At 43.8% G+C, this 24,136-nt stretch overlaps 1 protein-coding gene across 7 annotated transcripts in view; it reads right to left on the bottom strand.

Moving 5' to 3' along the window:
• LOC147329773 (receptor-type tyrosine-protein phosphatase gamma-like) overlaps nucleotides 1-18,211 on the bottom strand; it is a 407,188-nt gene extending 388,977 nt beyond the window's left edge. For 5 of the 7 annotated variants that reach the window (XR_015129015.1, XR_015129017.1, XR_015129018.1 and 2 more), the window contains exon 1: nucleotides 17,593-18,211. Coding sequence is in view for 3 of the 7 variants with exons in the window: in XM_086291106.1 (XP_086147232.1) it covers nucleotides 17,593-17,707 (115 nt within the window). In the remaining 4 variants the exon portion in view is untranslated. The remainder of the gene's footprint in view (nucleotides 1-17,592) is intronic. The other 2 variants (XM_086291107.1, XM_086291108.1) reach the window with 1 other exon arrangement.
• Nucleotides 18,212-24,136: the final 5,925 nt, after the last annotated feature.

Genomic DNA, 24,136 nt, shown 5'->3' with positions numbered 1-24,136 from the left:
ACAATAAGGTCTTTGTAACATTTGTTCATTTTTGATCAAAGTAAAGACCATGGGTGGTCGTGAGACCGGAGCACAGGCAATGACTTTTGGATGGGAGCTGCTCATTTGACATTGCTGAGCAAAACTGCCTTTAGAATAAAATAAAATAGCCCTTTATTCTCACTGTACATGTACAATGAAATTGTGGGAAAACAGTTTCGGTTTGCGGTTTGTGTGTTGTTTAAAATGTGTGCAATTTCTTGCATTACAGATGGGAATGATGGCCAGCACTGCACGCATGACAGCCAGGCTGCCAGCAGCCAGGGCTTGGTTGCAGCCTCAGTCTCTGTATCTAAGCCAGCGGTGGCAGTTTGGTGGTGGTTTCATGAAATGATTCGATCATATTTCTGTTGTTCATGAGCAAAGTGCCTTTTTCATCACAACTTCTCATCATGATGCTGACACTGAGATTCAAACTGAATCCTAATTCTCACTAATAATTCACTTTTGTTCTTGTAAACTTTGTGAATGGAAATCACGGAAAATTATTTTGCGTGTGCAAACACCCAGAAGTAAGAAATGAAAACGGCTCGACCAAAAGAGGAAAAAGAAAAGAAAGAAGGAAAGTAAAACTTATGAAACAGTTATGTAAAACGTGAGGATTGGTGTCACTGTTACAGCAGATATATTCGTAACATGGTGGCAGCTGCTTCCATTCCACTGTCAGCAGGGATGACTGATGGAAGTGGAGTGAAGTGCACTTTACCACTAACAATGAGAAAGTGTTCTGGGAAACGCAGAAACACCCATGTGCACCTTTCACTGCTGCATCAGAGCGCTGTCACCGCTCCGGAGCGAGCGGGCACCCATCGAGCCTGACAAAAGAACACAGTACTTGAAAGTGGTGACGTGCAGCACAGTGGCAGTGGAGGAGGAACAAGGGCCAGTGGCCAAAGGAAACATCACCTGGCAGCCATCCAAAATGTCAGAGTCAAATCACATTGTGCTGCATCCAACACGACAACTTTGACTATGAGGGCTGAACTCTCTGTGACTTTTCAGGTGCTGTCGTCTTCTTCCCTTTTCTGGAGTCGTCAGCGGTCAGGCTTGTCCTCCACGCCAGCCGACAGACCGTCAGCGTGAGCTGCTGTTGCCAGAGCACAGGTTTGCACTGGTGCAGCATCTCGTTGTGCATCTTGTGCTGTCTCCATGTTGTTGTCTTCACTCTCTTGTTTGTTTTTTTCCCTTTATATTATTTTGGCCCTGTATGCAACCGCAGCCTTCCAGGGTGTCGCTGCATTTGCCAAACAGGATGGGACACAATAAAGAAAGAAGTGTGAGACTGGCTAATAGCTGGAGTGCTTTCATAACGTCAGTGAAAATGAAGCTACATGTTTTGATTGATTAATTCATCTTGTTGTCTTTTTTAGTAACACAGCTACCCACTGGACAAAATTCCCTAATGAGGTTCTACCTGTCACCTCCCTGTGGCTCCTCTGCATTATCAGGCCATGCCAGTTTACTTTCAAACCGCCACCATCATTGCTCTGCTCAAAGACCCCTTTGCAGATCCCGCTCTCTTACACAATTACAGGCCTATTTCCAAACGTCCATTTATCTCCTAAATCTTAATGAAAGCTGTAGTCTGGGGGAGAGTAACGTTTGATCAATTTCAGTGTGCTCTTCAACAGAATCACAGCAGCAACACAGCATTACTGGCAATTCTTCTATGCTTAGATAAAGATCAGTGTACCATTGTCACTGACAGATTACAGAACCGGCTTAGTACCTCACGCACTGTTGAAGTTCTAGTGCTTGGTCCAGAGAGTTTTACTAATGAGGTCAATGAGGTCATTGGCACCAACAATATCAAATCGTCTGCTGAGAACTTTGAGCTTATTTTTGACTAGAGATTGACTGATCCGACATACAGTATCGGTATCCTGACCTAAATGACTGGATTGGATATCAGGGAGAAATAAAAAATGCAATCCGATCCATTAAATTTCACAAAAGCACCTCACAAAACTTGCGACATGGCGTAACCCAGGTCGGAGCAGTAAGCGTTTGGAGCCTCGCTACGTGCTGCCAAACTGGCATTTCATCGGTATGAAAAAAAAAACAACGTTTGGACCAATGACTGTAGAAAACATGGACGACACGACAGCTCCCCAAAAATGAAGCCAAAACTTCTCTATCGCCCCCTGGTGTCTGGCTGCAGTATAGGTCATAAACCCCGCCTCCTCCACGTTAGTGGATGGGACTGGGGTCAGACTAAAATAAATTTATTCTCCTCAGATAATTTTTTCCAAAGATTCTTTCTTTTGTTTTCAATAGTTCTCATCGCGCTGATTGATGTTCAAGGGGTCTCCTCTCCCATACGTTTGACTCTAATTCCTACCGCGGTGATGTTAAATTGGGGTGAAACGTCATCATAAGAGCTTTGACTGGCAGCTGCAGTCACGGAGAAACTTGCGTATCTCTGTTCGGGAATAGCAGATAGAGCGTAGGCTCTGAGAGGAGGACCAGCGTTTACGCTACGAAAACACGACCAAGTGTTTTAACCTGACAGCCTGAGGTGTTCTTCAGTAAACTGGACTACCCGACAGAAGGACCCGAGGCCCCGCTGCACTTTTTCGGTAAGTTAAACGTGTTTGTAAGCTAATCCGTAACTACCGTCCTTAGCTCGGTCCTGAGACCTAGCTAGCTAAGATGAGCACTTGGCTGTCAGGGTTCGTTTAGCTGTGCAGGTGAATGCATTTACTAAAGAAATCAAGAGAAACACTCCTAAAATGGCGGCGCGTTAGCTAGACGCACACTTCCCTCCTCCGTGAATCTTTGCCAAGACACCTAACGTAATATCAACTTTTGAAGTTAAACTCTAACGGTATCCGCGCTTAGGACTCTTTTATGTCGTCTGCACCAGGTAAATCGGGCAGGGGTCGTGGTAAACCCTCACAACCTAAAATTGATTTCGGACCAACTAAACAAAGTGGAAAAGCTAAAGCTAGCGCCATGTCGGAAGAGTCAATTAGCGCTGAAGAGGAAGGACCAAGTCACGCTCCGATTCTTGAAGCTATCAAAGACTTGAAAACCGACTTCTCCAACAGGTTTGACGGAATAATGGCTGCAATTGAGGGAGTGAGAAACGAGGTCGGAGAGTGTAAGGAGCGTATTGTAAATGTCGAGACACGCATTTCCGATACTGAGGACACGGTCGATAGCCTTCAGAGAAAAGTCCAGAGTCTCGAAAAGAAAACCAGAGATATGGAGGACAAAGTAATGGACTTGGAAACAAGGGCCAGGAGGGCTAACCTGAGACTGGTGAATTTACCGGAGAAGGTGGAGGGAACGGATGCTTGCGCATTTCTGGAAACCTGGATCCCGGAGACGCTGGACATCCCTCTGCTGAAATCAAAGCCATTCCTGGAAAGGGCGCATCGAATCGGCCCGAGAAACGACCCAAACGGCCCCCCAAGAACACTGATCATGAAATTCCTGAGCGATAGGGATAAGGCAATGGTGCTGAAAGCGACCAAAATCAAAAAGCAAATACTCTACGAGGACAAACCGGTGCGTTTCTACCCGGTCATGGCAGCCGGCATACATAAGATGCAGAAAGAGTTCGACTCCGTGAGACGACAGCTCCGCAGCATGGGGATAAGACACGGGATGCTTCTCCCCGCCAGGCTCCTGGTGACCTACAAGGATAAAACACTGACTTTTGGCAAACCGGAGGACGCAGAGATTTTCGTTACGCGGATCCAAGCAGAGCGGGATGAATAGCGATACGGATAAAGTTGGTAAAATAATTGAACGTTTTGCTTGGCAGCTAATTCCTGGGGCTACTGTGAACTGATCATTGAAATATATTCACACTGAACATCTGTACATGCCTCCGTTATATCTGTACGGGGGTTAAAGACGCTGGTGATTACCTGCATTGTGAGTATACCCCCCCCCCTTTTTTTTCTTTTTCCTTTTTTTTTTTTTTTCTTTTTTTGGGGGGGGGGATCGATTACTTTTTGTTTTCCAGGAGGACTCTCTGAGTTATAGTTACATTTAAATAGAGTTAAAGCACAGTAGACCCCTAACATTTAATTTATTTACATGAGTATATTTGGGATAGCAATAAATTCCTGGCAAAGCAATTAAGCAATTATTATTTGTATGTAAAAGCTAACAATGGAGGGAGTGTTTAAGTTCAGGATAAGTCAATATCAATAATGTTGGATCATTCCTCAATAACTGTGGACTGGTCATTAGCATTACCGGAGTGTGTAGTAAGGAGAAGGGGAAACTGGCCCTTAGGTCAGAGGGGTTGTGTTCAATGGTTGATGCAGTTAGAAGCATCTGTGTTGTCTGCATTGTTTTGGTTGTCTAAAGGTACACTTCTATATACTAGCATGAGAAGATCATCTGAAAATTGCAGCTATGTCCAATGTTTTAGAAATTAAGATGACATCGTGGAACTGTAGAGGGCTGCAAAAACTTAAAAAAGTTAAACAAGTGATGAGAAGGTTAAAAGATATGCATTCCAAAATAATTTTTCTCCAAGAGACTCATCTTACTGGAAAAGAGGACTTAAAGATTAAGCGGAGATGGCAGGGAGAGGTATTTTCAGCACCATTTAACTCCCAAGCGAGAGGGGTTTTGACTCTAATACACAAGTCCGTCCCCTTTAATGTTTGTAAGGTGATTGCAGATAGGATGGGAAGGTATTTGATTGTTCAGGGTACTCTCTATACAGAACCTCTGATTTTAGTTAATATTTATGCCCCAAATAAGGATGAACCATCTTTTTTTAATAACCTGTTCTGCACGCTGTCAGCACTCAGTGGTCAATATATTTTAGCGGGAGACTTCAATTGCACTCTGAACCCAAGTATAGATAAATCATCACATTTAGACAAATCTCATAGCCAGAGTAGGGAAACCATTCTTCAGTTTGCTAAGGAATTAAATCTTATGGATATATGGAGAGACAGGAATCCTGGTGTATCGACATATTCATGTTATTCTAGCACACATAAATCATACTCACGAATAGACTATTTTTTGATCTCAGCAAGTCTGTCCTATAAAGTGAACGGTTGTGATTATGGCAGTGTCCTTATCTCAGACCATGCCCCAGCCAGTCTGGTCTATTTGGATCCAGGGCTAGTACGAGATCCCCCAAAATGGAAATTTCAGCAAAAATGGATAAAGGACAAAGACCTACTGGCGTACCTTGACAAACAAATTACTGATTACTTTGAGCTCAATACTTCTGAAACATCTTCGTGTATTAGATGGGAAGCATTCAAAGCCTTCATTAGAGGCCAAATAATTAGCTTCACAAGCTCAAAATCTAAGAAGGCCAGACAAAAGCTGAAATTATTGGAATCAAAAATTAAAGCTACTGAGGATATGTACTTTAAGAACCCCTGTCCCAAGCTGCACCAAAGTTTGCTGTTATTAAGAACCCAATATAATGAAATCTCAGCTTCAAAAGCTACAGCTAACTTATTAAAACTTAAGCAGTCCGTTTTTGATCAAGGGGAGAAATCAGGTAAAATTCTGGCTTGGCGTATAAAACAATTCCAATTGGAAAGATCAATCACTGCACTTAAAAATGATAAAGGGGAAACGATCTCTGACCCTGCTGCAATAAGTGACTCTTTCAAGGCCTATTATGAAAGGTTATACAGTTCTGACTTAAACCCAGGTGACCCCAATTTTTTCTCTTTTCTTTACAATATGAATATCCCCAGAATAGAAGAAGAGGAATCCTTGAGACTGGGGGCTAAATTGACTCTGGACGAAATCTCAGAGGCAATAATGAGAATGAATTATGGAAAGGCTGCAGGGCCAGACGGTCTGCCAATTGATATCTATAAAAAGTTTGTATCCAAATTAAAGGCACCCCTTTTGGAAATGTTTTCTGAATCTGCTCAAAAGGGGATACTCCCACCCACTCTGAGAGGGGCCTTAATTACACTTCTTCCCAAACCTGGAAAATCGAATGATAAATGTGAAAACCTGCGGCCAATTAGCCTCTTAAACTCAGATTTAAAGATACTCTGTAAAATTCTAGCAAAGAGACTGGAGGGCCTTTTGCCAGACATCATCAAGGAAGATCAAAATGGGTTCATGGTTGGGCGTCAGGGATTCCACAATGTTCGACGAGTGTTAAATATTTTACACGAGCAAGGGGGGTCTCCAGATACAGCTTTCTTGGCACTAGATGCAGAGAAGGCTTTCGATAGGGTGGAATGGCCCTATTTGCTTGAGGTTCTTGGTCGCTTTGGTTTGGGAGTGGGATTCTGTAACTGGGTCAGGCTTCTATATAATAACCCATATGCAGAAATAATTACCAATAATGTTATCTCAAAACCAGTTGAGATTGGAAGAGGTTGTAGACAAGGTTGCCCCCTATCCCCCCTTTTATTTATAATTGCAATTGAGCCACTTGCTATTGCTGTAAGAGAACACTGTGTGATCACGGGTATAGAGATCGGAGGGCTCGACCATCGAATAGCTCTTTATGCTGACGATGTGATCCTCTTTCTTAAAAATCTGGGAAAATCTATTCCAGCCATTTTAGACCTAATTGGAAAATTTGGACATATTTCTGGTTATAAAATCAATAAATCAAAATCTTCTATAATGCTTTTGAACTCAGAAGAAAGGATGAATCCACCTAAATACACCTGCCATTTTAGAAATGTGAATCAGTTTACTTATCTAGGTATTCAGATTGTCCCGAAATTGGAAGAGGTGGTGAACCATAATTATAGTCCAATTATGACTGACATATCCAAATCAGTGGAGAGATGGTCGAGTCTCCAAATTTCACTGATTGGTAGAATAAATATACTAAAGATGAACGTGCTCCCTAAGCTTCTGTATCTGTTTCAGAATATCCCCTTGCCACCTCCCTCAGACTTTTTCCTTAAAATAAGAAAACTGTTTAATCAGTTTTTATGGAATAACAAACGTCCCAGACTTCGCTTATCACTTTTGTACTTGCCCTTTGACGCAGGGCTGCAATGTCCTAACATGGTTTGGTATTACTGGGCAGCCCAGTTAAGAACTATAATGTTCTATTATGCTGCAGAAAAGCCCCCCGCATGGAGAACTATTGAGTCTCTCTCTCTTAGGCTTCCACTTCCTACATATGTATACTCTGATAAATATAATAAACTCAAAGACATTACGCTTAATCCTATAGTTAAAAACATGATTTATATCTTACATGTCACTCAAAGATATTTAAACGTAAAATCTCCCCTCTCTGTTTTTAGCCCGATTTGGGGCAACAATTATTTTGCCCCAGGTAGGGCGGATGGTGGTTTTAAAATGTGGGCAGACTCGGGGCTGGGACTGGTGAAGGATGCTTTCGGGGGTGATGGAAGACTTTTAAGTTTTGAACAACTAATCTCTAAATTTAATATTCCCCGAAAGCACTTTTTCAAATACCTACAGTTTAGGAGTTTTATCAGGTCTTATCATAATGATTTTACACATATTCCCCCGCTGTCCACATTAGAGAAAATCCTAACCAAAAACCCCAGTGGTAGAGGGATGATATCTGAATTATATAACTTGATGATGACATCCTCTCCTGATTCATCTGCTGCTAAGCTTGAAGCTTGGAGGTATGACTTACAGGAGGACTTGACAGTGGAACAATGGAGTAGAGCATGTAAGCTAGCCCAAACACAGACAGGGAACACACGTCTAAAATTGCTACAATTTAATTGGTTGATGAGAGTGTACATAACACCAGAAAAACTTAACAAATTTAATATGCAGATTCCTGATATCTGTAATAGATGTGAAGAAGATAAGGGCACATTGCTCCACTGTTTATGGTCATGTCCAAAAATAAAGGAGTTTTGGGAAGAGGTTGGAGCAATGATAAAGGAGATTTTGTCAATTAAACTTGTGATGGATCCCAAACTTTTCCTACTGGGATTATATCCTGTAGGGTGTAACATAGATCATTTTGAAAAAATCTTCATAAACATGGGAATACTACAAGCAAAGAGAGTGATAGCTCTAACGTGGAGGAGTCTTGGCAAACCAAGTATTTCACATTGGTTCAAAGAATTGTCTTTATGTTTACCATTAGATAAAATTACATATACTCTAAAAGATAAACAAGAAATTTTCCAGAAAATTTGGGGGCGCTACATCCAGTATATTGGGAATAAAGATCTATCTGGTTTACTGTGTGAGACAGGGACAGCCTAGCTATTCCCTGTACAGGACCACAACCATATGCTGCAATCTGAAAATTATTCTTTAAAATCTGTCAGAGGTCTCATGGACTCAAGTGCTTTCATTGAATGTACCTTGTGTTTCGTTTATTGTGTAAATTTGTTTGTGTATGTACTTTATATATGTATATATGTAAAACTTTAATAAACATAATGTTGAAAAAGAAAAAAAAAAAAAAAAAAAGAAATCAAGAGAAACGCTCCAGGCTGCTCAGTCACAATTACTGTTACTGTACTTTTATTACAAGTATTATACTGTAAAAGCAACAGACGGCACCCTGCTTCAGCTCCTGTACAGAGCTGAATATTAAATATGTGCAAACAACAGCATATTTTCAGTCTCCACATCTGTAAAGACAGGGACAGTAACTGCGTGTGTGTATAAAACCTGCAGATAGTCAGATTAACAGTATTTTGTCTCTATCTGTCAATGATCTGGCATGACGTGAAAAAAGGCACATACCTTTGACGTTGCGTGACAAACTCTCTATTCCTCGTCCACACATGAACGCAAAAACTGAGTTTTAAAAAATCACCGAGGTCAAAAGGTCCAAATCCATAGACACAGCTGCATTTTCAAAAGTACCCGTGTAGGTGTGACCGTAGCGTAAAAGAGTTAGTAGTTTATTTTCTTGCTACCTGTAATTTATTGCAGCTTACTTGTATTTGCTCAATTGTTTACTAAATGTTTGAGGTGTGAAATAAACCGCAATGGAGTTTGAAAACAAAATATGGGCATGTGTGGTTGGAGTATGTGTTTGTGCGGGCGGGGGGTTAGGTGGTGATGGGCCCGAACATTTTTCTTGTAAAACAAAGGGGGGGGCAGCAAAAGAAGTTTGGGAACCACTGGAGTAGGCTATCCCAGAGAAGTAGAGCAAGTGTGTAAGTTCATCTCTGAATGTTGGTAAAGCATTCCCACGTTAAGCTTAAGAACCGATATATGGAGCTCAGATGTCTGTGCGTTGTCATTGCTAAGCCTGACCGTACAATGAAAAGACTCGAGTTTCACTTTGAAAAAAACAACTGTGCTCCAGGCTAAACAGTTCTGTGGTTCAAAAAAAAGAAAAAGAAAAACATGAGTGTTGTGAAGCCGTGTTTGCATTTATTTGCACTGCTTTCCACTCTGGAAGTCTATTTATGTTCATCTTTAAGTATGAAAGGGTCCATTATACAACTTGTTTGGTTTTTTTAAGTTGTTTAATATAAACATTATTTTGTGCTGATATTGCACTTCTTTTTTCAGAAGGCAAGGCAAGTTTATTTGTATAGCACAATTCAACAACAAGGTGATTCAAAGTGCTTTACAGAGACATTAGAAACAAAAACAAATAAAAAGCATGATTTAAAATTTATTAAAACAAGCAAACAAACTAACTAATTAACAAACAAACAAAACAGATAAAATCAGTAGTTAAAATGTAAGTTTTGAAATTTAAGCTTAAAGTGTGGATTTGGTGCTTTATTCAAATGCAGCTGAGAACAGGTGAGTCTTCAACCTGGATTTAAATAAACTGAGTGTTTCAGCTGATCTGAGGCTTTCTGGGAGTTTGTTCCAGATATAAGGAGCATAAAAGCTGAATGCAGCTTCTCCGTGTCTGGTTCTGACTCTGGGAACTGATAAAAGACCGGATCCAGATGACCTGAGGGATCTGGAAGGTTCATACTGGGTCAGAACCAAAGATCTGCATAAAATTGCATTTTAAATTACTTTTTGAATATTACTTTAAACACTTAGACTTAAAGTTCTGCTAAAAGTTTAAATAAAAAGAGCAGTGTTGCTGAACCATGAAATATTTTGGTGCAGTGTATTTTTGCATACAAGTGTAACAGAATAGCTTTAGTGTTTTGTTTTTTTAAATTTGAGTATGAACTTATACAAAATGCAGCAAGATATTAAAAAAAAACAGTTTTATTGATTATAAAAGACTGTATCAGATTCATATCAGTATCGGACATAAAAAAGTGGAATCGTGCATCTCTATTTTTGACTAAAAATGAATTTTGAACATTTTATTAATAACATAAAACTCTACATCACCCCTGCATATACAGCTGAGCTACTGAGACCTTATACCCACAGCATCTCCAATTGTCTGATCAGAGTCTCCTATTTGTTCCACACACTGATTTTAAAACCAGAGGTGAACAGCGTTCTTCAGCCAATCAGGTCCTAGTGAATAAAATCTCATTTCTATACGTTACATTTTTCCCCATTATTCATGGTTTTGTGGTCTGCTAATATAAATGTAAAGGATTCTGCATGCAGGAATCAATGAAACACTGCGTTTGTACACGTGTACACACATAGGGCAAGGCAATATGGCCAAAAATGTTTATCACGATATATATTTGAAAATTTGCGATAACGATATAACTGACGATATAATTGACGCGAGACAAAATACGTTACAACTCCACAAATTTATTAGTGCAAAAATCCCCCATCAATTCATTTTTTACTTAAACAAGCAGCTGTTTTTTATGTGTATTAATGCTATGTAAAAATTTAACAGTGCAAATGCAAATTCCTTGCTGACAATTTAACATTTTCAGTAGAAATGGGCTGAAATATCCTGAGCATAACCATGTATAATATCCACAAAAGTTAAAAAGAGGTGTTTTGCAACATGAAACTGCAGTGTGCCACATAAACAGGTCAAATACATATTTTTCAGACCATTTTGTGCACCGGATTATAAGGCGCATTAAGCAAAACAAAACAGTGGGATAAGTCAAACTTAACTCAGCTCATTCTTCTTGCTTCCTCCACTTCTGTACCATTGATTCATTAATGCTGAATTCTCTCACAGCTGCTCTATTCCCATGTTCTACTGTGTGACTGATAACCTTGAGTTTAAAATGGGCTTCATACGCATGTCTCTTAACAGGTGCCATTTTGGGGTCCTTATACACACAATGCGGTAATATTATGTTGACGCTAGAGCAGGGCGATATCACCAAAAATAAAAAAGAGGCCTCTGAGGCCGTCACAACTGCCCTGTGACAGAGGTTGTCTGAGAGAATATTGGGAGCAACAACACCATGAAGTCCAAAGAACACAGCAGACAGGTCAGGGATAAAGTTATTGAGAAATTTAAAGCAGGTTTAGGCTACAAAAAGATTTCCCAAGCCTTGAACATCCCACGGAGCACTGTTCAAGCCATCATTCAGAAATGGAAGGAGTATGGCACAACTGTAAACCTACCAAGACAAGGCCGTCCACATAAACTCACAGGCCGAACAAGGAGAGCGCTGATCAGAAATGCAGCCAAGAGGCCCATGGTGACTCTGGACGAGCTGCAGAGATCTACAGCTCAGGTGGGGGAATCTGTCCATAGGACAACTATTAGTCGTGCACTGCACAAAGTTGGCCTTTATGGAAGAGTGGCAAGAAGAAAGCCATTGTTAACAGAAAACCATAAGAACTCCCGTTTGCAGTTTGCCACAAGCCATGTGGGGACACAGCAAACATGTGGAAGAAGCTGCTCTGGTCAGATGAGACCAAAATGCAAAAAGCTATGTGTGGAAAACTAACACTGCACATCACTCTGAACCATCCCCACTGTCAGATATGGTGGTGGCAGCATCATGCTCTGGGGGGGCTTCTCTTCAGCAGGGACAGGGAAGCTGGTCAGAGTTGATGGGAAGATGGATGGAGCCAAATACAGGGCAGTCTTGGAAGAAAACCTCTTGGAGTCTGCAAAAGACTTGAGACTGGGGTGGAGGTTCACCTTCCAGCATCAACGACCCTGAACATAAAGCCAGGAAACAATGGGATGGTTTACAACCAAACATATCCATGTGTTAGACTGGCCCAGTCAAAGTCCAGATCTAAATCCAATCCAGAATCTGTGGCAAGATCTGAAAACTGCTGTTCACAAACGCTGCCCATCTAATCTGACTGAGCTGGAGATGTTTCAAAGAAGAATGGGCAAAGATTTCAGTCTGTAGATGTGCAAAGCTGGTAGAGACAAACCCTAAAAGACTGGCAGCTGGAACTGCAGCAAAAGCTGGTTCTACAAAGTATTGACTCAGGGGGCTGAATAATTACGCACACCCCACTTTGCAGTTATTTATTTGTAAAAAATGTTTGGAATCATGTCTGATTTTCCTTCCACTTCTCACGTGTGCACCACTTTGTGTTGGTCTTTCACCTGGAATTCCAATAACATTGATTCATGTTTGTGGCTGTAATGTGACAGAATGTGGGAAAGTTCAAGGGGCCGAATACTTTTGCAAACCACTGTAGGTCAAACGTTACACAACTCATTCTTCTTGCATCATCTACTTCTGTACCATTGATTCATTAATGTTGAATTCTCTCGCAGCTGCTCTATTCCCATGTTCTGGACCTGAAAACAGGGTTTGGTTTCGTTCTATAATACTGAACTTATTTATGACGGTTTGAACTTTGAGAGTGTTTACACAAGAGAGAAAAGTGTGAAAATGTTCATGCCTGTCTGAGAAAAGTGTGTAGTGAGGGGTTTTACAGCCTTAAAACATTTATAATAATTGTAAAAAATAAAGTTGGCTACTTTGCGGATTTCACCTATTGCGGGTTATTTTTAGAAGGTAACTCCCGCGATAAAGGCGGGACCACTGTATTGGATGGAAATTCACTCTAACTTCTCTCAGTCAAACAAACTGGCTGTTCTTTGGCAGCTTTTTCAGTTTTCAGGAGCGCAGAGCTGAAATAATGATGATGTTTCATTCTTGTGTTAGAGGGAAATCTTTTTAGTTTCTTTGCACCCTGATCTCACAGTAATGCATGATGTGCCCATGGCATGACATTGGTATGGTATCAGCATGCGGGGTATAACGTCAAACTTTGGACAGTATGCAATGATATAGTATGACAGAGGTAGAGGCAATGGTACCACAGTGGCAAAGAAGGGTAGAGGAGGAATGTGCTGCTTTCTGCCACACTAAGGGCTGGTTCTCAATTTTTGACTGATTTTTGAAAGTGCAGGTGTACGGCCATGCTGCTTTTTAATCAGCATTTCAATAATAAATGAGACTAGATTCCAAACAGGGACAAAAGCTGAGTTTTGTCTGTGTGATGACAGCTGTACTGTAGCATGTACGGTGCACGCTCAACGCTGGTACAAGCTGAGCACGTTGTGATGTCACAGTGGCTCATAACACTACCGGTTACCTTGGTTAATGTTTCATCCATCATCGCGTCACAAAGCTGACTTGGATCAGGCCATTTTTCACGAGTGAACTTTGTGATGAAATTTCAAAAATGAATTTAACATTTATTTGCATCTGTGTTTTAACTGTCTCATATTTTCTACATCAGATGTTTTTTGCAAATTGTTCCAGAAAAAATTTATCGTGTGATTTATCTGAGAAAAAAAGTCACACTAACGATAAAGTCTGAAAAATATCTGCTTCAGAAACATTATGGTGATAACAGCATGGGCAAGGAGAACATATGGCTCCTGCCGCCAGCAAACGAGACCTAGCAAAGCAGAACGAAAGCAGCAGAGATGGAGGGCTACACTGCAGGTGGAAATAGCTGCTACGGGCTGGATGGAGCTTCCTCTGGAAAATATACTGGGCAGCACAGCCCCTCCAAATAACCTGACGTAGAGCTAAAACTGTACAGGAGGAAAAGAATGGAGATCCTTTTGGAGCCAGCAGGACTGCTCTGTCCTTCCAGTCTACACTCCTTACTCACGTAGCAATCAGAAGAACAGCCTGAACAAGTGGACTCTGCAGTGGCACGCTCAGCCGAGCAGGCTCACAGCAGAATAAATGATGCTGCACACTTGGCCTCCCTCACCACATTCTACAGATATCATTAGTGCCTCTGCGCTTAATATCATTATTGCTATTGTTATCATTATCAGAACTATTTATCTGTAGTCCCCCTGTGTGCAGCGAGCAGCACACTTTCCTGCTAAAAATCAATAGTGATTTAAAGAGGATGCTTCTTCTTCTGTCCTCATTAATCTGGCTCCCGATGCCTCTCCTGTTGCTACCTCCTCATGACAAAACCACATCTACCAACTGCCTGACACCACCCCTGCGCGCGCACACACACACACACACACACAGAGAGCAGTATCTTTTAATCAGTCTATTAAGGAGAGCAGGGGTGCCGTGCTGATGATAAAGTGACCTGTGAGCCGGTGTGCGTTCCCCACTCCGGCCACAGCAGAGGACAGATAACAGCTCAGTGAGCACCAAGATGATGATGATGATAATGTTAGAAACCCAAGGCCACGGAGCATATCCAGCCCCATCCTAAATGTCAGCCGTCTTCCTGCATTACTGTGACTACGAGGCTTGTGACACGCAGGCCTGCCTACAGTTATGAGCCTGGCCCCTGTGTGAGCATATCCACTGTGACAGATGAACGGAGAGTTAGAGAGGAACGAGATGGAGATAGATGGAGGAGCAGGGGGTGGTGCTTGTGGGAAAGGTGTGCTAGCTTTACAGATGACAGTGACCTCTGTGTGTTTGGTTAACCCGGGGCTGACGGGTGGCACCGTGACGGGGTGTGACAGTGCACACCACAGATGGGAAAGCAAACGTGGTGCCCCGTGTCAGCAAGCAGACACCCTGCAGTGACAGCCACTGCTCTCAACACCCCAACCAACAGAGAAGCACAGCGAGCACATGTTTGTGGCTACAAACAGCCCACTATGAGGGCGAGGGGGCACTGACAGCACTCAGGTCAGTTTTGCAGACATAACAGCACAAAGTACGCGTGCTTCTGACGGTGCCGCTACACACTGGACGAGCATTGTAAGAACTAGTGAACGGACACGGGACAAGTTCTTTCTATCCAACATTCTCACACATTCACACTGGATGGGCGTGATACTTGCAGCGAGTATCACGCCCATCCAGTGTGAAGCAGCCAGGGATCGAACCAGCAACCTTCAAAGCTCTCGTTCCTGAGCCACAGCCACGCCCACTATAAGGCGTGACAGAGTGATCTGTCTGTGACAGGACTGTATTACAACCAGGATGTTGAAGAATTTTGAATTTGTTTGCACTTTCCTATTTGAACTCCTGGATGTATTTGCACAGAACTCTGAGGAGAAGCTCGCTGTGTTTCTCATGTTTAGATCATTTGCTGCTCTGTGGGGTTTCGGCTGATTTCACAGACACTGGCGTGATCCACGTTTGCATGTTTCTCCGTACAGCGAATGGGAAAGTAAGCAAGCCAGAGGCTGTCAATGCCGATACCCAGCAGGACAGCAGCTCGTCTCTGTTTCTACTGCGTCTGTCAGCCATTCGACAGCGAGCCGCCACCTTGGGCTCACTATCATGACAGCTGCATGGGTCTGAGTCGAGAGCCGGTCAAGCAGAGACAGAGAACAGACAGAAACATATTAGCACTGTGCACATTTTCACACGCTCCATCCTTAGATCCACAAAAAGGAGACGGTTTGTGATTGCAGGACGAGTTATTATGTTTGAGAAGACAAAGCATCACGCAGCTAATTTTGACTTTTGTCGGATAAATACGTTTCCTGGCCAGATGTCACACACCCTGAGACTTTCTTTTTTTAGCTTCAGTATTTCCTCTGAGCAGAAACTGAATCTTTGTGTTTTCAAGGAGTCCAAGTATACGTTCTCCACCAGTGGGTCAGTGGGTCCCTCTCACTCTCCCTGCACTCTGCTTTTCTCCGGATCTGTGATCAGATTGTGATTGACATGAGCGTCTGAGATAAACTTTAACTTTCTACGTCTGAAAATCCGTCAGTCGCTCCCAAAGTGTCACTAGCACTGGTACGGTTTGTTCGAGCAAAGGCACGCTACTGCTCAGTACAGCAGTCCCAGAAACTCTCCCGTGAGTGTGTTTTGTGATATCTGACACATCAGAGCTAATGTAGTTGAGCTTGAAAGTAGGCTAATACTGTCTACCACTGACACTCCCACACACCTTACCAATCTGAGCCATAGTCTCAGTAAACCTCATCACTCGGGCAACTCACACATGGACTCTTTTCTTTGCACTACGTCTGAGCACTTTGCAACTATTTTGTTCTCAATTGTGTGCTTTTCTACTATTTCTACTATATTTCTCCTGCTTGTCATTTGCTGCTGTCTAATAATGTGCATGAGCACCCACAATTTCACTGTACACGTACAATGATAATAAAAGGCTATTTCAGTCTATTCTTTTTTAACTAGCAGCTCTGAAAACGTGTCATATCCACAGACGGCCACAGGACTTCTACATCAGCCTGGCTCCTCAGGGTGGGGGTCTGGGAGCCAAACAGAGTTTACTGTAAGGTAAAGGGCCCAATGGGGTCAGTGGTTTTCTTCTCATGGCAGGTTATGTGAAAAATGTGTGTTCACCCATAGCATTACGGGGATGTGACTCAACACAGCATAAATGCTGCACTTTGAATGTGGCCGCTGGCTTCTTCTTTGTCATGTTACCTGCACACTGTGGGCCCTTCCTTGACACTACAGCATCCAAGCGTGCCACAGGAAATGCCTTTGTTGACATCCCATGATACAGGTACGTATCGGCATATACCATTATCCAACATCTTTCAAACGTAGGTACACCTTCTGGTGCTGAACGCCTGCAAACAACAAAGGCTCGTTGCTTTGTTAGATATTACTGCATACGAGTGGAATACGTGTGAGCCTTTTGTGGCTGAGTGGGTGGTAATTACACATCTATAGCTTCTGTTGGGCTGACAGCCCGGAAAGTGTTGAATGTCTATTTGCAGCATCTTCCACAGTTGAAAGAGTGCAGCGTGGTCAAGGTCAAATTCGATTTGTGGGCTTTATTTCTGAATGTGATCACACACTTGTCCTCTTCTACCTTTGAGAAGACAAAGAACAATCTGTGGTACAAGTATTGCTTCCTAACAAGTGAAGGGTTTAGGTCCGGTGTTGGAGGTGAGGGTAAAATTGCCTCATAGAACAGCTGGAGAGGCCTAATAAAAAGACAGAGCAGGACATTTTCCACCGTTCACTGTAAAGCAGGCGTGCAGTGTTACAATCAGGTGCTGTGGGTCTAGTGTCAGCCCAAACACAGACATCAGGTCTGCCTCCCCCACACAGATTAGAGCCTCACTGCAGTGGGGCTGTGTGAACGCGTCACAGCCCCACTGTCTCGCTCCAGGGTGAGCCGGCAGGTAACAAGCCATCACATCATCACATCCAAGCCAAACCGAGCCCACTCTGCTGGTGTGGACAGGTGAACCGAGTTCCTCCAGCAGACGGAGCGCGGGGTTGTAACGCTGTGCTAGGAGTGTGCGTGAAGGGACACAAACAGGTCACGGACCAGAGACAGACAATTATTCAGTGAATAATTGTGGTCGTGTGTGGAACAGAAAGCCCGTGTTGGACGTGTGCGGATGAAACTTACCGGGATGACTGTGGGCCCCACGGAGCACGAAGGCTGCAAACACGAGAGGTAAAATCCAGCAACAGCACGACCGCAGTAGTGTCCACATGGCAGGGATGTGCGCGTCCACATGCATACAGCACCCACGAACAACTGTTGACTCTCCGTCCTCACCGTCCACTCAGTGACCGCGCAGCAGGCAAGATGCAGGCGGACGGACCCACAGAGGTCCACACTATTCCCTTCTTATCATACCACTCGCGCGGACGCTGGTGTCTCCGGGAAAGCGCGCGTGTGCGTGTGCACGCAGCTCCTCAAAGCGTTCTCTGGCTTGTGTGGCTGCGGCGGTGGAGGTAGCGCTGTTTAGGCACAGGGACAGAGAACAGTCGGCGCTGGAGCAGCGGGGAGGGTAGCTTTCATCCCTCCACCCATCCACCAAGTAACAAGCGAGCCCTACTCTGCTACACGCTTCAAACGGCCAGAGAGAGAGAGAGAGCGGTCAGTCCTCTGGATCCTAGCGCCGGGGAGGAAGCGCGCACTCTGAGCACACGCACAGATAATTAGAGATGTTCCATCTCCACAGCTTCGGTGTGTGTTCACAATTAAAGGATTGCACCTCCGCCTCAGGTTTGTCTTGGAATGAGTGCAGCGACCGTGGTTATTCAAACAAAATTAACAAAGCCTTGAAATTATAGAACGCTAGGACCGCCGTAATGAATGAATTAAATACACCATTAAATAATTATTTAAATGTGTCAATAATTAATTGAAATTGAAAATAATTAATTAAAACGGGAAATAATTAATTAAATAAATAAATATTATTGACACATTTAAATAATTATTTAATGGTGTATTTAATTCATTCATTTTGGCACACTTGATTCCTTCAGGTCTCACCATGAATTTATTTTATCTGTCAGCCTCACCCATCAAACCCAGGGGGCGGGGTTAACACTGATCGAGTCAAAACCATTGCTTTGGCCTGGTGGCCGTTGTTTTTAAAAGGCGTTTCTGCACACCAACAACCGGCATGTGGAAACGAACAGAACTGAACTTTGAAAAACCCTGTTTGTGTGTCACCAAATACCGCTTTAATATTTTTAGCTGAGAATGTAGCGGTTTAATCTTAGATATCTGGTCGGTTTGTCAAGATACAGCCTCTTTGCAAAAGTGCTTCGATAATTTCGGAAATGTCTTCCCAGCCCAGTCTCAGGGCAAAGCGTGGGATAGACCCACTCGCCTCCCAAGCAATCGAGCTGTTATTAGCACCGACAAAGCGCAGGCCTGGTACACAGCTGTACAGCTGTAACCCCCGCAGTATGGAACTCCAAAGTGTTCAAAATTAAATAAATAAATAGGTCAAGATGAAATAAATAACTATGTGAATAAATAAGACACAGATATGTAATGTGAGAATGATATTGTGAAATCATGGAACACAAAAAAATGCTCATTATTGTGAAATATATTACATTCTGCTATATAAATTTACTTATTATTGTGAAATATTATTTCATGGTCATTATTTTTCACAATAATAGAGATTATTCCTGAGGCATTTTATTTATTTCCAGCCGTTTTTATTCCAAAATGACCTTTTTTCAAAGTCAGTCTTTATTTCAAAATCCCGTTTTTCCCAGTGGCCAATTGTGCACTGCTGGCACGTCTCTGCGCAGAAAAAAATCTGCGTTGTGCACAAAAAAAAATCTAACCTGAATTGAAATTACAGTAAATACATTAATAATTCTGTTTGGCAGTGTCAGTCAGTGACTGGCTGCTCCAGTATGGGATTAGAACGATGCCACCTTATCCCACAGTCCAGCCAATCACGCGATTCACATTCGTATATACGCAGCTAATCAACATCGCTGACAGGCTATGACAGCGTCCTTATGCGCCCACACCGGTGTTGTAGCGAGCAAAGCGGCTGATGTGGAGTGAAGCCACGTTAATGACAACGACTACAACCACTGGAGATCTGAGCAGGACAGACGGAAGAATTGATGGAAAAAGTGTGGACTTTATACCAGTTTTTAAATTGTGACCAGAGTTATGATAAAAATATCTGCAATGTTTGGTTTTCTTCCTGAATACTGTCGTTGTTTATATTTACTGCGGGAAGAAACGGTAAAAACTGCGTTTTATAAGAAAAACGCTGGAAATCACTCTCCGCCTGTGAGCAAAAACAAAACCAAAAAACCCCGCCCTTTCCTATTGGTCAAAAAATGTACCATGTTGACCAATCAAAACATGACATTTAGTTGTTTAGGGAGGGGGGACGTTTTAGGAGTGACGGCGGCTGGCTGCCTCTGCCTCAATTTTATCCCACAACTTAGACATTCACATTACTCACACTCTCATTACACATACATATAGGATCTTGGGGGTGGGCACGATACACGGAGTCCAAATTACCATCAGGGTGTACACCCCATCCCTGGCGTCGTTGCCCACCTCTCAAGGTTAAATACACGTAGACATTGAGGGCTAGCAGGAGGGACCATGCGCTTACCTGCTGCTCTCTGGCAGGTAGCTCCAAGCCCTCCTGGGTTTTAAATGCACCTTAGAACACACATGCATCAACACTACAATGAGCGGGTGGAGGGAGGTTTGGAGTCTTCTCTCACCCCCGTTCTCTGCGACCTGCTGGAGCAGGGGGGGGGGGGGGGGGGGGGGGGGGGCTGGGAGGAGGAGTTGGCCGTCCGACTGCGGTCTGGAGTGTGGGGCCTCCCTGCTGCTGCGGAGTCGGGGCGGTCTGCCTCCCCCCACCGCAGGGAAAAGGGTAACACCACCTGGGTCTGGGTGCAGTTCCCCCCTCCAGGGGCAAGGGTACCTAGACCCGGTTTGTAGAGTACGCTTGGGGAGTGTGATCATGTGTACAGCGTCTCTTTATGTCTGTCTCCACGTGAGCATGAGGGTGGGAATGGATGTTTGTATCTGTGTGTGCCTGTATTTCTGTGTCTATATGTCAGGTTGGGTGTCAGGCGCCACCTCTCTGGGGACATCTCAGGCCCTCCAAGGTTTGGAGGCCTATCTCCCCCTACCACCACTTCCCCTGCCAGTGGCGGACTCCCTCAGACATCGGTGCGTTGGTGGTTCTTTGTGTCCGGGGGTGGGCGTCCAGGTACACGCCGGCTCACTCCTTGGCGGCCGCTTATCGGGGCCTGGAGCCTGGGGCTCGCTCGGGCCACTTCGGAGGTGGGGTGCCCTCGGCCTCTCGGCCTGGGGCTCGGTCACTCAGGCACAGCTGGCTGCCGGCGGAGCTCACGGGCGCGTCACTGCAACCCCCCCTTGGCTTCTGCTCCGCGGCTGCTGAGTGAGCCCTCATCTGGGACTCTCCTCAGCTCTTTCTGGAACAGTGGCGCAGCTGCCCCTCTGTTGGTCTTCCTTGGTCTCTTGTGTTCTGGGGGCCTCTGGATGTCTGGAGTTTTGATCTCCTCCATACCTGCTTCATGCCCTGGAGGACGGGGCTGTGCCCCCCCACACCCTCTAGCAGATCATTACATGAAGGAACCTTTTAAAAACAAGCGCGTCCATGCTCACAGGTGTACACACGGGTGATCACACCCACAAACTACACCCTTTTTGGCTCCTACCTCAAAGCACACTGTGTTCTGTTGATCTTATGTGCTGCACAATGATGTTTAACATTTAGTATTTACTGTCATATTCCCATATATCATTGTGATGTTGTTTATTCTATTACTCTTGTTCTCTTCTGCTTGTTTTCTTTTTTCTTTCTCAGCAGGTGATCCAGGTGATTGATATATGCATTTTTTATTTCTTTTTTTTTCTGCTCATTCTGTTGGTTGTTGTTTTTTGCCCTTCTCCCCCGTCCCTCTTCTCAGCTGTTTCTCTTTCCCTCTTTCTTTCTCCCCTTCTTTCCTCCAGTCAAGTCTGTCCCGTATTCAGTAAATGAAAATAAAATAAACAATAAAAGGTGAATCAAATGGACCATTACGGCAAGGCTGGGATGGTCAGTTTGGTAAAGTAAATCCGTTGGGCATCTTTCTTTGCCTTTAGACAACAATTCTGATGCAAAAGAGCCAAACGGGACAGGCCAAAAAAAAAAAAAAAAAGGAGTGACGGCGGTGTTTTGAGATGTGAGAGATTTGTGACGTTTTGCACAAATCTTGTGTAGTTAGTGTGTAGTTAGTGTGTAGTTAGTGTGTAGTGTAGTCAACAGTTTTGTTGTGTGTGTCAGAACAATGAGGCGCCTGCTGAGTGTTACAGGTGTTACAGCAGTGATACGTCTGCTGCTGTCAGGCCTGCAGGTATCAGGCTGTTGTTCTCCTTCATCTCATAGTGGACAGAAATTATTTTTTGGAGCGGCACAAATAATTTGATGCAGAACAGCTGATTGTTCTGTAAATAGTTTGAAATAGTTTAAAATGCCTTGGCTGCATTTTTAGGTAAACATGTTTTGAAGGAAGGAAGGTTCAGGGCTGAAGCAATCAGCATCATGGGCTCATCCGGTTAGAATAAGAAAAAGCAGCCATCTAATTCAGAATTATTCTCAGGGTTCTCCTTTTATTCTCAACTCAAATCAATAAGGCAAAGAAGGAAGGAAAGAAAGACACACATGGACTGCTCTCTCTAAAAAGGACATAAAGTATGATTTAAGTAACTCAAAATGATACATGAACTCAGGAGACTCAAAGAGAAACTCACCTCAGCTGCCGCCCCATGTGGGAGTGAAGAAAGAGTGAGGGGTAGGTGAGTGCAGTCCTTACATACTGTGTGACATATAATGTGTGACAGGTGAGTGCAATTAAGGCCAAGCACCACACCCAATCAAAGGTGAGGAAAAGAAACAAGGTGCATCTGGTGAAGTGAATGTGCTAGAAGGTGAGCCTTTACAACAGCCGCCCCCATATTTCTACTGAGAAATATGTTCAAAGGATCAGAGATGCTCCTTTCACAAAGCGGGGGCAGAAGAATCAGACATGCTACAGGTCTACTATAGGTCCAGGGGGTCGACCTAGAGGTCGACAATGCAGGCTAGACAGTTCAGGGGGCCGACCATGTAGCCAGCGGTGGCGGCAAAGCAGGTCCAAATGCCAACCACCAGGGATGCAGCGGCAGGCCCAGACCTGCAGACCGTTGGGCAGTTTTGCAGGTGCTGGGGGCAATGTACGGGGCTTGGCAGAGGCAGGACCAGGTGATGCAGGAGCAGGCAGCGCCCTGACCACTGGCGGAATGGCAGCCACAGGCGGTGGAACTGGTGATAGTGGCACTGCCGGTGACGACATAGGTACTGCTGATGGTAGAGTATGAAGTGGCTGAATGAATTCGGAGCCATCAGCGGACACAAGGATGTGCTGGAGCGGTTCTCCTGAACCTGAACTGGAAGATGTGAATAAACATTGGGCATGCGTGGAACTGCTCTGGGGTTGGAAGTCTGTGATTGGACCTTGGAGTGTCCACCCTAAGCGGGTTTTGACTGCTGCAGGAGATCCAAATGGTCCATGTCTAACTGGTGCAATAGGCGTAATAAGGTGGGTATGATCAGAGCCTATGAGCAGTAGTGGAGCTGCTTTGTTAGTAAAGGTTAATGGGATACCTTGAAGATGCTTGTATCTCCGTTGAAGAGAGGATACGGGGTAGGTGTGGTTTGAAAGTGCTAAGTGACTTGTAGCGAAGGCATTATTAATTGTGTATGTTTTCTCTGGATGTGCGATGGGTGAGATTTTGAAACTTACGGAAGAACCTTGAATAGTTTCAACTTCTTGACGGACCGTTCTAAGTGATAATCTCTCTGCTTCCCCAGTTAGGTTGAGATGCTGTGCAGCTGATGTTAGAAGAATGGTACGCTGGGAGCCATCATCAAGTACTGCATATGTTTCAAGAGTTCTTTTGCCATTTCGCAGGAGCACTTTCACAACCTTTAAAAGGACACTGGGACAATCACTAGATCTATCAAAGTGTAGTGTCCTCACTACAGGATTAGTTTCAGTTTTAGATCTCTTATTTACATCACATAGGATCTGTAGATGTAGTCCCATACAGGTGGCACATGCTTTCCTCAGATCACACTTTGCAGCCTGATGAGTCCTAGCACAACGCCAACACCGTTTGTTTGCTTTTATCCAGTTTATTTTCTCATCCTTTGTCTTCTGAATGAACTCGGGACACTTACTAATGTGATGTTCAGGTGAGCAGCAATATGCACATCTTGCCTTAGTCATTATGATGGGTTGTGCTGCCTGTACAGCAGGGGTGCTCAATACGTCGATCGCGATCGACCAGTCGATCGCAAAGGTAGTATTGGTAGATCGCATGGCATTAAAAAAAATAGATGCCAGCCTATCATCCATCCCGTCACTTGATTGATACAGGGAAGCCAGTCAGATGACATCGGATTTTTTTCTGACGCTTAGGTCGCTGCGCATGTGCAAACAGCGGCGCGAAGTGTAGTAAAACTGACAAGCTAGTCAGCGAGTTAACTCCAATTTTTAGCTCTCGGTTTTTTCTAAACCTAAGAAAGGGTTAAAAATGAGTGAGGGAGCTGGACCAAGTAAGAAGACAAAAACGTATCACTTTCATACGGAATGGGAGGAAG

Source organism: Aulonocara sp. 'chitande type north' Nkhata Bay, linkage group LG5 (genome assembly GCF_057382095.1).
Source record: "Aulonocara sp. 'chitande type north' Nkhata Bay isolate Kocher_YH1m ecotype deep benthic linkage group LG5, A_spYH_male_GT1.1, whole genome shotgun sequence".
Classification (NCBI taxonomy): Eukaryota; Metazoa; Chordata; class Actinopteri; order Cichliformes; family Cichlidae; genus Aulonocara; species Aulonocara sp. 'chitande type north' Nkhata Bay.
The sequence above is the reverse complement of the archived record's forward strand: the minus strand, read 5'-3'. Positions and strand labels throughout refer to the sequence as shown.